At 51.3% G+C, this 15,359-nt stretch overlaps 1 protein-coding gene across 1 annotated transcript in view; it reads left to right on the top strand.

The window, feature by feature from the left end:
- arhgap21a (Rho GTPase activating protein 21a) overlaps positions 1-14,578 on the top strand; it is a 48,789-nt gene extending 34,211 nt beyond the window's left edge. Inside the window, 13 exon segments of the mRNA XM_084475358.1 lie at positions 273-337; positions 532-680; positions 1,461-1,591; positions 2,683-2,841; positions 4,048-4,126; positions 4,228-4,301; positions 5,204-5,293; positions 5,648-5,773; positions 6,302-6,343; positions 8,544-8,649; positions 11,553-11,584; positions 12,670-14,349; positions 14,351-14,578. Of these exon segments, the coding sequence (XP_084331484.1) occupies positions 273-337; positions 532-680; positions 1,461-1,591; positions 2,683-2,841; positions 4,048-4,126; positions 4,228-4,301; positions 5,204-5,293; positions 5,648-5,773; positions 6,302-6,343; positions 8,544-8,649; positions 11,553-11,584; positions 12,670-14,349; positions 14,351-14,452 (2,835 nt within the window). The 3' untranslated portion in view covers positions 14,453-14,578.
- Positions 14,579-15,359: the final 781 nt, after the last annotated feature.

Raw genomic sequence — 15,359 nt, 5'->3', positions numbered from 1 at the left:
ACACACACCAGAGTCATCCAGGAGAACCTAGACCACGAGGTCAGACCACACACATATACACACACACAGACACACACGCACACACACCAGAGTCATCCAGGAGAACCTAGACCACGAGGTCAGACCACACAAATATACACACACACACACACACACACATGCACACAGGCAAACACACAGAGATACACACGCACACACCAGTGTCTTACAGGACAGCCACATGGACCACAGCATTACAGATGTCTGATATTGTTCATGTATGTTTATCTCAGAACGCCGTGATGACCAGCCGTGACCTCATCAGCCGCAAGATCAAAGAGTACAACACCTTGATGAGGTAAGCAGGGTGGAGAGACATAGAGGGAAATGGGAGAAAGAGAAGGGGTGGAGGGAGAGAGAGGCGAGAGAGGGAGAGAGCAAAGCACAAACGTCTTCATATTCAAAACAATGCAAGTAATGACTTCTTTAGTGCTTACTATGTGTGTGTGTGTGTGTGTGTGTGTGTGTGTGTGTGTGTGTGTGTGTCTCCAGTCCTACTGGCAGTAAGACAGAGGTGTCCCCGAAGGTGCCCCGCCAGTCCCTCAGAAACACCCTGATGGGGGGGAATCGGGAGAAAGAGGGCAAGGCCAGCGGTGGTCAGTCGCCCAAAGCTGAAGCCGAGCGCCAGAACCTGCACAAAGGTAGGAGATCCTCAGAGTGTTTTGGTTCATCGATGCACTACAGCGTTGCCCCTACATGCACCACAGTGTTGTGCACCGCAGTGTTGCCCCTACATGCACCGTAGTGTTGCCCCTACATGCACCGCAGTGTTGCCCATATATGCACCACAGTGTTGCCCATATATGCACCACAGTGTTGCCCATATATGCACCACAGTGTTGCCCCTACATGCACCGCAGTGTTGCCCATATATGCACCACAGTGTTGCCCATATATGCACCACAGTGTTGCCCATATATGCACCGTAGTGTTGCCCATATATGCACCACAGTGTTGCCCATATATGCACCACAGTGTTGCCAATATATGCACCACAGTGTTGCCCCTACATGCACCGCAGTGTTGCCCCTACATGCACCACAGTGTTGCCCCTATATCCTAAAGTCATTATTGTCATTGGAGAAATATTAAGTAAAAATACTAACAGCTGAATGATTTGCTGCTTTAGTTGAATAAGAAACGCGAAACATTAAGGGCTTAATGGCTTTGGGCTCAATGTAGGAAGCATAAATAGAACACAACACAACAAGTGATCTATTAATATAAAGTATATAAAGTAAAGTATATATAACGCTCACAAACGCCAAACCGATTTGGCTCTCGACATAGTGCCAGAGCATATTTCTACTTAGTATAGTTACTATTTCTGTTGGAAAGCACAAGAGCCCTACTGATATTCTGTGTGTGTGTGTGTGTGTGTGTGTGTGTGTGTGTGTGTGTGTGTGTGTGTGTGTGTCCAGGGGAAAGCAGCCCCCCTAAGGAGAAGGGGACATGGAGAGCCCGGATGAAGAAGCAGTTTGACCGTAAACACTGTCCGGGGCTCACCTTTGGGGTCCGCCTGGACGATTGCCCCCCTGCACAGACCAACCAGGTAGGACCCTCTCACCTGAGGACCACCATGTTTTAGATATTGTCAGTAGTGAGGTACAAACACGGTGTGAAAGCTGCCGCTGTCGGGCTAATTGAAACGATCAAGGTCTCACTCTCTGCCGCCTGCGTTTGTCTTCATGTCTTCATTTGTTTACTCATGCATGCGAGGAGGAATTCGTCCATCCCATCATTCATTCATTCATTCATTCTTTCATTCAAATGACGGGGTATATAATATTACCGCAGGTTAGGAAACATAGTGATAGGAAAAAAAAGAGTGAATTAGCTGAACAACAGAAAAACAAACCATTTCAAACCAAATCAACCAGTTAGGAACAGAACACTTTGGAAATGTTTGGATCGAGATTTGGTTTCATGAAACAATTGTTTCCTTCGTAAATCTGAAACACCCCAGCAGGAGACATCTTGGTTTTGGTATTATTTTAGGATGACTCAGTAACTAAGAACTTACTGCTTTGGAAATGGTTTGGAAATAACAAGAATCTCATGCTGGTGATTATCAGACACACAGCAGAGACACACTGTGTATGTATGTGTGTGTGTGTGTGTGTGTGTGTGTGTGGTTGAGTATTTGTGTTCCTCCGAGTGAGATGCTGACAGCTTGTTGTTTTAGTGCTGATGTGAGACACAATATCAATTTCAGGATCTGGCAACAGATATCCTGGTATGGAGATACTAGATATTGTGATGTGATAAGTCCTGAAGTTATTCCTTAGTACTTAAGGAAGCTACATGATCAGAATGAATCCATACTGAAGGTAGTGGCATAGTTACATTTTTCAGTTGTTCTTTAGTATTTAAGGAAGCTACTCGATCAGAATACATCCATACTGAAGTTAGTGGCATAGTTACACTCAAATGTCAAGTCTTCTCTGTATGTTCATCTCTATTTGTGTGTGTATGTCTGTGTCTGTGTGTGTATGTCTGTATCTGTGTGTGTTTGTGTGTGTCCCTGTGTGTGTATCTCTTTTATCTGTGTGTCTGGGTGTATGTCTGTATGTCTCTATCTGTGTGTCTGTGTGTCTGTGTATGTCTGCGTGTGTGTGTGTGTGTGTGTGTGTGTGTGTGTAGTTTGTGCCCCTGATCGTGGAGGTGTGCTGCAGGGTGGTGGAGGAGCGGGGCCTGGAGTACACGGGGATCTACCGCGTCCCGGGGAACAACACCGCCATCTCCTCCCTGCAGGACGAGCTCAACCACAAGGGGCTGGCCCACATAGACACCCAGGACGATGTGAGACTCACTGTTCACTGTTCATTACACACACACACACACACATCGACACCCAGGACGATGTGAGACTCACACACACTGTTCACTACACACACACACACACACACACACACACACACACATAGACACCCAGGACTATGTGAGACTCACACACACTGTTCACTACACACACACACACACACACACACACACACACACACACACACACACACACACACACACACACACACACACACATCGACACCCAGGACGATGTGAGACTCACACACACTGTTCACTACACACACACACACACACACACACACACACACACACATAGACACCCAGGACGATGTGAGACTCACACACACTGTTCACTACACACACACACACACACACACACACACACACACACACACACACACACATCGACACCCAGGACGATGTGAGACTCACACACACTGTTCACTACACACACACACACACACACACACACACACACACACACACCCAGGACGATGTGAGACTCACACACACTGTTCACTACATACACACACACACACACACACACACACACACACACACACACATCGACACCCAGGACGATGTGAGACGTCACACACACACACTGTTCACTACACACACACACACACACACACACACACACACACACACACACACACACATCGACACCCAGGACGATGTGAGACTCACACACACTGTTCACTACACACACACACACACACACACACACACACACACACACACACCCAGGACGATGTGAGACTCACACACACTGTTCACTACATACACACACACACACACACACACACACACACACACACACACACACACATCGACAACCAGAACGATGTGAGACTCACTGTTCACTGTTCACTACACACACATACACACACATGCAGACACCTGTATCAAACACTGCACACAGTTCACTACTCAATGCCACTTTTTGAGCAGTGGAAACCATTCGGGTAAAAGGCAATTTAGTATGACCCTGTTTCTTTTTAAAATTAATGAAAAGTGTAAAAAGACAACAATGACACAATTCTTCATGCACACTTTCTTCTACAGAACACTACAAACACACACACACACACACACACATACACACAAACACACATGCCCCCACCAATCACACACACACACGGTCACACACACCCTTTCCCTCTCATCCATTTAACTGTGATCCCGACTCCTGTCCTCTAGAAATGGAGGGACCTGAACGTGATCAGCAGTCTGCTGAAGTCCTTCTTCCGGAAGCTTCCTGAGCCGCTGTTTACAAACGGTACGGTACTGAGCTGTGTTAATAACAAAGTACTACAAAAAAAAGTGAAATATTCTACATTTATCAGCCCGCTCACTGCCACTGTTTGTTGTTTCCTACAGAGAAGTACGCTGACTTCATCGAGGCCAACAGGGTAGAGGACCCGGTGGAGCGACTCAAAGCTATAAAACACCTGGTATGCTACGACGCAGTTAGCCCTGGCTGCTAGCCTGGCTATTGCCAGACCAAGCTCAATCGTAGATTGCACGTTGGTCTGGCATGCTGTTATTTTCTTCACCACAAGAGGCTTGATCAACGGGCATAGTTCAAATGGCTCTGTATGCAATTGGCTGCTTGTCGTCGCATCCCTGTCGTCATTGTAAAACCAGCCAATAGCGTGCCAGGAAAAAGCCAGCTTGGTGATTGGCTCCCGCAAAAGCGTATCGGAAGCAGAAAGAAATGTATTGGTCCTCTCCAGACCCTGCTGCAGGGCGAATTCAAATCGCCAGGCAGAACGGGCTGGGGGGGTACCCAGTCTCCCTGGCTCCCTGATTATCCTAGAGACACCACAGGCGAGAACAACCAAGATGGCGGGCGTGAACTTATTTTACAGATCCTCAACTAGGGCTGTGTGATCAATCGAACTTTTATCGCAATTTAAATTTTTGCGTCAAACAATCTCCAAAAGATAATCAAATTGAAACTAATATTTTTTTTTTTTGTGGATTTATTTTATTCGTTAAATGTTTTATAGAAATTGCAGAACATCTGGATTACGATTTTGTACATTATTTTCAATTTGAACTGTTACTATTTGAACTTTTTTTGTAATTTTTCAAGGGGAAATTTCAACGTTCTCAGTTACAAAGTGTTTTTTTTTGGAGAGAAATGCTGAATATATTTTGTGCTAAACGCTCTGCATGATGTGCTCTGTGCTGTGGTGGGCTTTCTATGAGGCCGTGTTTGTTTAGCTCTTTGCTGTGTGCTGTCTATATATATATGTGTCTATATATGTCTATATATATGGTGTGCTCTGTGCTGCACGCTGACACTGTCCCTGTAATAAACTCAGTGTGTTCGTCTCTCTCTCCTCTACAGCTGCACGAGCTGCCGGACCACCACTACCAGACCCTCAAGTTCCTCTCCGCTCACCTCAAAGCCGTTGCCGATAACTCTGAAAAGAACAAGGTGTGAACTCAGGAGATGTGTGCAGCTAGCACTGATCTGTTGATAGAACCAAACAGAACATACATCATGTCAGCCCTCAGGGTGAAGCTCAAGTGCTTATGTTTGTTCTGATTGTGTTTTTCTGTGTGTGTGTGTGTGTGTGTGTGTGTGTGTGTGTGTGGGCTTGTGATTGTGTGATTGTGTGTGTGTGTGTGTGTGTGTGTGTGTGTGGGCTTGTGATTGTGTGATTGTGTGTGTGTGTGTGTGTGTGTGGGCTTGTGATTTTGTGTGTGTGTGTGGGCTTGTGATTTTGTGTGTGTGTGTGTGGGCTTGTGATTTTGTGTGTGTGTGTGTGTGTGTGTGTGTGTGTGTCAGATGGAGCCCAGGAACCTGGCCATTGTGTTCGGTCCCACGCTAGTGCGCAGGTCAGAGGACAACATGACCGACATGGTGACCCACATGCCGGACCAGTACCGCATCGTAGAGACCCTCATACACAATGTGAGCACCTGTACCTGTCTGTCTGTCTGTCACCTGTACCTGTCGCTCTCTCTCCTGTACCTGTCTGTCTGTCTGTCACCTGTACCTGTAACTCTCTCTCCTGTACCTGTCTGTCTGTCTGTCTGTCACCTGTACCTGTAACTCTCTCTCCTGTACCTGTCTGTCTGTCTCTCACCTGTACCTGTCTGTCTCCTGTCTCTCACCTGTACCTGTCTGTCTCCTGTCTCTCACCTGTACCTGTCTGTCTCCTGTCTCTCTCCTCTACCTGTCTGTCTCCTGTCTCTTACCTGGAATGTTTTATTGTGTTGTATTGCTTCTACTTCTACTCTGATGTGTTTTATTGGTATTCTGTGTTGTTTTCTTTTATTTCTTGTTATTATATCATAATTGGATTATTCTTTTTGTGAAGCATCTTGTGATCCTCTGCGTATGAAATGTGCTGTATTCATAATGTTTGACTTGTCCCGTGTTGAGGGTCCTCTTGTGGAGAGAGTAACTCCTTCTCTTCCTCTCCACTTTCTATTGCAGTACGATTGGTTTTTCACCAACGAGGACAGTGAGGAGCCAGTGGTGGGTAGAGCCATATCGCCTTTACATGCTCTCTCTCTCTCTCTCTCTCTCTCTCTCTCTCTCTCTCTCTCTCTCTCTCTCTCTCTCTCTCTCTCTCTCTCTCTCTCTCTCTCTCTCTCTCTCTCTCTCTCTCTCTCTCTCTCTCTCTCTCTCTCTCTCTCTCTCTCTCTCTCTCCCTCCCTCCCTCCCTCTCTGTGTAATTGAGTAAATCTTGTAACATCGTTAATGAAGAATTACAACTACACTTTCATACACCAGGCCTGGCTACTTGAAAGCACTTGACCGCACTTAGCCCACATACATTTCAAACTGGTTTAGCTCTCGTGTCTATTCACTTTCCCACCAGCAACCAATTCAATTATTTCAATGATATTTTATTATATTATATTATAGCCCTTAACCACGGTTACAGTCTCAAAGGGCTTAATAGGCCATGTATTTATGACCCCCCCCCCCCAACCCCCCGAGGGCAAAAAACTCCCATAATATGCAAGGAAGTAATCTTGAGGAGGAACACTGAGTGGGGATCCTTCCTTACAGGGATGGTTAGGAGTGCTACGGGTGCCATCATTGTTATATATACAAGCAAAATGTTAAACTTATGGCGATGGGGTGCTGGCTGGTTAACCGTCAGGGGAGTCCAGGCATCCGGTCGCAGTCACCGCTAAAAACGCTTGAAGGTACACTGTGTAGTGTTTTAAGTCATTTATTACCTCAAATCAACGTCTTCATTCATAAATAAGTCCTCATTGGTGTAAAATTATCTCTGCCAACAATGTCACTTATCCTCCTGAGCGAAGAATCACTTATCTGTATTTACATCGGACGGGCGAGCTCTACGGAGGCTTCAATGTCCTTCCGGTCTATAAAAAAACGATGAACTGCCGAGAGGGACAAAAAGCACTATCCTATCAAGATTTTCTCTTGTAGCTGCCGGGCGTCTTTGTCATCGTGGTTGTGACTCTCGTTCTCCTCCTCTTCCTCGTCGTGCTCCTCGTTGTCCTCCTCGCTCTAGCTCCCACCGATCCACTGCCTCTCTGTCCTCTCCCTCTTCCTCTCCCTACCGGCGTTGAATCGCCTGATGATGATCTCTGACAATGCACGGACATCAAAAAATAAACGGGATAAAGAATGTTTCATTACTAATTAGCACATAGTTCATGCGTTGTAGTAGAGCAATAAACTCTAGCCTACTAAAAAAAAAAAGTATTTGTTGTGTGTCAAGTGTCGCTATCCTGCGACAGTAATGTTACCAATAAAAAATGATATAAACATGAGAACATAATTCACTATCTTGCTCGAGGAGTAATTACTCATACATGCTCACACTAATGATTCAATGCAGTTTGAAGTTTGTTTGAAATAACATACCTCATCACCCGAAACAAAACTTGATGAAGTGGTGTTTGAAGACATGTTGTTGTCATAGCTTCTTGAAGCTTGACACATGCCGCCTGCCGTGGTTCCAACAGGTTGCAACACACATTTGAAAACGCAAGGCGCTAGAGAGCATATTCGTTTGAATGCAAAATAAAATTTAACCACTAGATGGGAGAAAAAATTACACAGTGTACCTTAAACAGACAGAAGGATGAATTAGGCGGGGCAAAGTGCACACAAAACATGAAGACACCCGCTAATATTGAGCCTACACTAGGTCTGAACGATTTGGGGAAATAATCAAATTGCGATTATTTTGACCAATATTGCGATTGCGATTTAATATGCAATTTTAATTAATTTATCAAGGTCCTTATGTTCTGTATTATTCACTAAAAAAACAATAAATCATTATTTAGTATGACCAACACAAAATTGGAAGCAGTCAACATATAAACTGCTCTTCCCTTTAGGCCAGGCAGATGTGTTGAGATGAATTGATATTATAACATCTTTATTTAACTATTGAATTGTAAAAGAAAAATAAATATAAATATTACTGATCTCCAGTCAGTTTTTTTTAATTTATTTTTTTATTGCAGCCATTGCGATTTGCATATCGTGTTCTATCACATTGAGATTTTGATTTGAATTCCATTAATCATTCAGCCCTAGCCTACACTACAACTCATCCGCCCCAATCGTAAACACTCACCCAATCAAACACTGACCCTCCTCCAGAGGAGTAAGGGTCTCACGTCTCCGACCAATGTGTGTGTGTGTGTGTGTGTGTGTGTGTTCTCCGTTCCCCCCGGGTCAGATGGCGTCGCGGGACGAGAGCGCGGTGGAGTCGCAGCCCGTGCCCAACATCGACCACCTGCTGACCAACATCGGTCGCACGGGCACGTCGCAGGGGGAAGTGTCAGGTAACACCCTCCCCCCCCCCCCCCCCCCCCCCTCACCCACACCGGTCTCACAGCTCAACGCGCCTCTATATCCTGTGATGATGATGATGATGATGATGAAGATGATGATGATCATGCTCCTCCTCTTACCTAGAGTGACTCCTCCTCTACCCCCTCTGCCACGCCTACCTTGGCTAAAAAGTGTCTGGATTTATCCGTGACTTACTTTGACTCAAAATGTCAGGGGAAGAGTGGGCAAATTATTGGTGTTCTCCTTTTCATTGGTGAGTGAGTGAGTGAGTCTGTGAAACAGCGAGAGAGCGAGTGATGAAAAGGATGAAGGAATAAATAACTTGCCTGCGCTTCTACGCTCCCCTCTCTGATGTGTATGTAGAATAATATGCATCTCTCTCTGTGTCCCCTTAGATCTCCTTATGTTAGATCTGACCCTGCTTTAAGGGGGTATGTGTTATCTCCCGATGCTTAAACCTGCACTATGTAGCCCTGCTGCACGTCCAATATAAACGCGAGAATGTGAAACGTGCAACGCAGACGGCACACATTCACTGCAGCACAAGGCCGTGCTTCGTAAGGTTTTCCTTATTGCGGACATCCCCAACAAAATGAACAGAGGGGTTGAGGTTGTTTTGGAACGTCTAGTGATGGGCAGACAGACTGTCACGGGTCACTGCCCACTCCACCAGCCCATCACACGTGGTGTAGACGGTAGATCCGCTCAGCGCTGGGCAGCCATGGTGGCTCCATGGTGCAGGTTTATAAACCCCTTCTCTCTCGGCTTTGGCTCTGTTGCACTAACCCACCATGCTCTTTACCCTGAAGACTGGAACCAGACCAAACTACACAAGACTACACTAGACCAGACTAGACCCAACCAGACTAGACCCGATCAGACTAGACCAAACCAGACAAAACATGACCAGACTACACCCGACCAGACTAGACCGAACCAAACTAGACCAAACCAGACTGAAATACACAAGACTAGACCCGAACAGACTAGACCCGACCAGACTAGACCCGACCAGACTGAAATACACAAGACTAGACCCGACCAGACTAGACCGAACCAGACTAGACCCGACCAGACTAGACCGAACCAAACCAGACTAAACTAAACCAGACATAACTAATCCAGTACAAATAAACCAGACCATCTAATCCAGACAAGACCAGACCAAACTAATCCAGACCGGACCAAACTAATCCAGACCGGACCAAACTAATCCAGACCGGACCAAACTAATCCAGACCGGACCAAACTAATCCAGACCGGACCAAACTAAAGCGAGTGTGTTTTTAAAGCGTGAGGCGGCTCTCTGGTCCCTGTGTGTCTGTAGTGAGGCTCTGTCGCATCTCCTAGAGGCTTTTACATCACACACCATCACTCACCCTGACACAGGCCAAGTGGGCGGGGTCTATCGCGCCGTGATGTCACTGATGGACTCCCTCATGTCCGCCGTGGGCAGCTGGGACTGTAGGAGGAAGGAGACGTGTTGCCCCCACTGCAGCTGCCTCCTCTGCACCGCGCCGCACTTCTGTTGAGCTCCACCGGCCGGCTCTCCGACGATCGCACTTTGACAACAGATAACAGGGGGGGGGGGGCGAGCGAGAGGTGCAAGAGAGAGGGGAGGGGGGGGTTGGGGGGGGAGTGAACACAGAACGAGCGAGCGAGCGAGAGGGCGAGAGAGAAGCAGAGAAAGGTGGTGCTGTGGAGGCAGCCGCGCAGTGTGGTGTAGTGTCCTAGCGTCCGTGCGCCCAGAGAGCTGGTACTGTCTGAACGCTGTGTGCGATGTCTCCTCTCCTCACTGTCTCACCACACAAGCCTGCCAACGGGAGAGATAGACCGGTAGGGACCGTGGCTCCTCCCCCTCCCCCCTCCCCCCAGTTTGTTTCCTCACCCTCATACCGTGACATCATCATCATCTGTCTGTCTGGGCGGGGCCGGGGGGGGGGTGGGGCGGGGCAGGGGGTGGGGCTTGAATAGAACAACTAATACTAATGAATGGATGTGCTCTTACCACCGCTCTCACTGCGTATCTAAACCAGAACCGAACCAGAACTAAATCCAACAACCACACCGGACAAGTCTCTGTAGCGTGATAGATACGCCGTATCCAACATGGCGCGGATGTTTGACGGCTCCATCAGTCGTTTCTCATTACTTCTTATGATCTCCAGTCAGAGTCAGATGAATCGGAACTCTGCGTACTCAGTTTAGCAAGTGTAGCCATGGTAACGGCGCATCCCAAAACACAAGATCAGGTGTGGGGAGTACTTTGAGCCACAGCAGGGGATTGGATGGACTGTTTTGTGTTTCCATGTTGTCGGTCTCTCCTCTCCTCCTATTGGCCCTCCCCCTCTCCCCTTCCCCCCGTCCTCCGTCACTTGTTGTTGTGTTCATTGGGTTTGCACGGTGGCCATCCAATCAAAGTCACCGTCTTCGGTCGTTGTCGTGTCACTGTCGTCATGGCAACCCCCTCGCCCCTACTGTCACCATGCCAGCAACAGCACCACGATACCGGCTTGTCCACTGACTCTCACAATGAATTAGGGCACATACAAACTGGGAAGGTTCTCGGCCTTTACATACTGGCGTGGTAACAAAGTCGCATGGCCTGCTTGTCTGTGATGTGTCACGCGCATGCAGCTACTGCTCACCAGTCATCATCACTTTTGCAATACTCCTTCTTCCTTGTCGCTCCACCTCCAGTTCTGTGACCCGTCTCGAAAAACTCACCTTCCAGTACTTTAATTTGTCATTCTTTATTATTCCTGTCGTGTTCACGTCCTCACGTAACGCCTCCATCCTCTCCTCACCTGAGTTTGAGTTAGTTTTTTTTTTTTCCCATTTGTTTCTTTATCGGATGCTAATTCACCTTCCTCTTCTTTTGTGTCCCTCACAGATTCACCCACTAGTGACTCGGCTAAGTCCAAGGTAAGCGGGTGTACGGGTGTGCAGTGAACAGCGGGGGGGGGGGGGGGGGGGAAACCCCACTCAACCTTCCCCACCTCTGAGTGGTGAGTGTAGGCCAACTGGGGCGATACACGGCGGCGGCGGCGGCGGCGAACAATCCATCCGCACCGACTGCTCACCGCTTAGCTCGCTAGTGCACGTGCCGTTCCACAAGACCCTACGCTAAGAGGCGCCTGGTAGCCGGTTTAGCCCGGTGGCTTACAGTGGACTGGGGTCAAACACGCTGCACGCTATAGAACGTCTCTATGCAGTGTTGTGGCTCCCCTCTGCCGCCCTGCGTCGCGCTCCCACGCGGCGGTGTGTTGACCTGCGGCTGACGACAGACCTTCCATTGCTGCGCCGCGAGGAGGAAAGCCGCCGCGGGCCATCGCATGCTACGCTACGCTACGCTAAGCTAAGCTAAACGCTCCACGGCTGCTAGGTGCCACAACTGTGCTGGGATTGGTCAGCGGTCACTCTTAACGTGCTGTTCTCTCTGCTGTGTGGAGCTGCAGAGGAGCGGCCCTGCAGCCCCGCTGGTCGGTACAGGCAGGCGGGACTCGTGAAACCAATCACTTCTGTTTGCTGCCCTCGACGCTCTGACTCTTCCGCAGCCAGAGTTTTCATTGTTCTTCTGTTCTGCTCTTTTACCTCCCCCTTCCGTCTCTCTCTCCCCATCCCTCTCGCTCTCTTTCCCGCTGTCTCTCTCTGTCCCTCTCTCTATGTCTCTCTCTCTATGTCTCTCTCTATGTCTCTCTCTCTATGTCTCTATCTATGTCTCTCTCTCTATGTCTCTATCTATGTCTCTCTCTCTATGTCTCTATCTATGTCTCTCTCTCTATGTCTCTATCTATGTCTCTCTCTCTATGTCTCTATCTATGTCTCTCTCTCTATGTCTCTATCTATGTCTCTCTCTCTATGTCTCTATCTATGTCTGACCCTCTATTTCCTTTTCACGTCTGTCTCTCTTTCTGTCGTTCTCTGCCTCTCTCTCTCTCTCTCTCTCTCTCTCTCTCTCTCTCTGCCTCTCTCTCTCTCTCTCTCTCTCTCTCTCTCTCTCTCTGCAGGGTTCCTTGGGCCCAGGGAGGGAGGGGTGCAGCAGAGAGCTCCTAGTCTCCTCCATCTTTGCTGCGGCCAGCCGCAAGCGAAGGAAGTCCAAGGAGAAGCTGCCGCCTAGCAGCTCCGACGACGACCTGGACGCCGTCCTCCTGGAGCCCGGCGCTGGCCAGACCCCGGACGGCCTCCTCCTCCTCCTCCACCGGGCCCCCCCGCAGGGCGCCGGGGCCACGGACGGGGCCGCGGAGCACGTGCGGGCCGAGGCCTGGGGGAAGGAGAACGGGAGGAGCCTGGAGGCGACCAAGAAGGAGCACAGGAACTCCTTCTTCTCCCGGGCGCTGTCCCGACAGCCGTCGCCGTCCCCCTCGCCGTCTCCCTCGCCGTCCCCCAAACCCCCAGGCGTGGCGTGCCCCGGGGCCCGGGCAGCGGCCCCCGGCGGCAAGTCGTCGCCGTCGGACGAGACGGCCTCCGACCTCGGGACCGGCAGCTCCGGAGCCTCGGCGGCGGCGACGGCGGCGGCGGCGGCGGCGGCGAGGTCACGACCCAGGAAGTGGACGTTGGGAGCGTGGTCGGGCGGCGGCGGCGGCGGCGGCGGCGGCGGCGGCGGCGGCGGCGGGGGGGGGGCGGCCGGCGCGGAGGTGAGCTCCATCACCTCGGACTACTCCACCACCTCCTCCATCACCTTCCTGACGGGGGCGGAGTCGGGGGCGGAGTGCGGCCCCACGCCGGGCGGCGAGGAGGCGGACGACGAGCGCAGCGAGCTGCTCAGCGAGGGCCGGCCGGCGCTGGAGACGGACAGCGAGAGTGACTTCCCCGTGTTCGCGCCGCAGGGGGGCAGCAGCCAGTCCACGCCGCGGCAGGACGCCGCCGGGGGCCACCAGGGCGAGCGGGCGGTGGCGGCGGCGGCGGCGGTGGCGGCGGCGGCAGACGGGAACGCGGCGCTCCAGCAGGAGCCGCGGCGCCTGTTCTTCCCCACCCACCGGCTGACGGGCAGCGACGGGACGTCCCGCCGCCGCTCCCTGAGGCACAAGACGGACAGCGACTCCTCGGCGGAGGGCGTGGCCGGCGGCGGCGAGGGGAGGGCGGAGTCTCGCGCCCGGCTGTCGGGCGTGCTGGAGGTGATGAGGAAGGGCCGCTCGACGGGCAGCCTCAGCTCCTCGTCGCCCCGCAGCGAGTCGGAGCGCGCCCAGCCCACCTGGCGCATCAAGATCGCCGAGCGGCTGAAGCTCCGCCTGCGGACGGCCGCCGTCGCCGCCGACGACACCGCCGCCGCCTCGCCGGGCGCCAGGGGCCACGCCGCCCCCGCCGCCGGCCCCGAGGCCCGGGCCAAGAGGAAGAGCATCCGGCGCCGGCACACCATGGGCGGGCAGCGGGACTTCGCCGAGCTGGCCGTCATCAACGACTGGCGGGAGCAGGGGGGCGGCGACCAGGAGGCGGAGCTGTCGGCCTGCGAGCGGCAGAAGCCGGGCCGCGCCCACCGGGAGCTGACGCTGCGCGGCTGGCTGAGCGGGGAGCTGCACGCCGCCCGGGGCCCCGCCCCCCAGGGCCGGCCGGCCGAGGCGGCTCCCAGGGCGCTCCCCGAGGAGGACGGGACGGACGCCTCCTCGCCCCGGCCCGGCCCTCCCCCCACCCCGACCAAGGAGCCCCCCGAGCGGCTCAACGGGGGGGGGGGGCGGCGGCGGCGGCGGCGGCGGCGGCGGCGGGGGGCGGGGCGGCGCCGTGGCCGACGCCCACCCCCACAAACTGTCCGGGGCGCACGTGGTGGTCCGCTCGCGGTTCTATCAGTACCTGTGAGAGGGTGTGTGTGTGTGTGTGTGTGTGCATATCTGCGTGTGTGTGTGTGGGGGGGGGCGCCTGTGAGGGATCAGAGACTGAACGGGATGGCTTTTGTTTCTTTTGTATTCTAGCGTTTTAGAGTTATTGCACAATATTTTTTCTACCGAGTATATATCTACCCTGTGTATATACTGTATGTTTGTACTGTACATAGTCCGTGTAGAGGCCCATACGAGCTGTCAGCAGAGATGAAGAGCGGTGGATTCATTCGCTACGCCACGACAACACGATGATGATGATGAAGGAAAAATAGACCCCCCCCCCCCCCCTTAAGATCACGAACCGCGGGAGACAAACAATGGACGCCACGTCTTCCCGAACACGTTTACACTCTCCACGATGCAGCGAGCGGAGGTGGGAACCTTTCCTCCACACTTTGAACCCGGCGTGCCATAGGAGAGTTCCGTTTCTACTGGTCCAATCGTGGTCCCGACGCGTTAAGTTTCCGACAGGACGGCGGGTGATCCCTCGTCGCCGTCGTGGCCGGTGTGAAGAATGTACGACCTTTACATGCGTCGCCTCGCGCTCGTTCCATTGTGACGACGGTGTCATCGGGGGAAACGCGACGCGTGCGTGTTCGGTGTCTCTTTACTTGAATGTAGGTGTGCTCAAGGGCTGCTTCCTGTGCTGTGTACTATAGAAGGTTTATTTTTCTATTGTTTTATAGTACAGCCACAACAGACAGACACAAGGCCCCGAGGACTGGAATTATTTTATTAATATGATGAAAAATGATAACAACCTTGTAATGAAATGTGGAAGACATGACGGTATGTTATTCTTGTTATACATATTTTTATTTCCGAATGCACAATCCAAAAAAAGAAAGTTTGAAAAGAAAATACAAATGTTTGTTTTATTTTTA

This window comes from Micromesistius poutassou (genome assembly GCF_964030765.1).
Source record: "Micromesistius poutassou genome assembly, chromosome: 11".
In the NCBI taxonomy this organism is placed as follows: Eukaryota; Metazoa; Chordata; class Actinopteri; order Gadiformes; family Gadidae; genus Micromesistius; species Micromesistius poutassou.
This window is presented reverse-complemented; position numbering and strand designations above follow the sequence as displayed.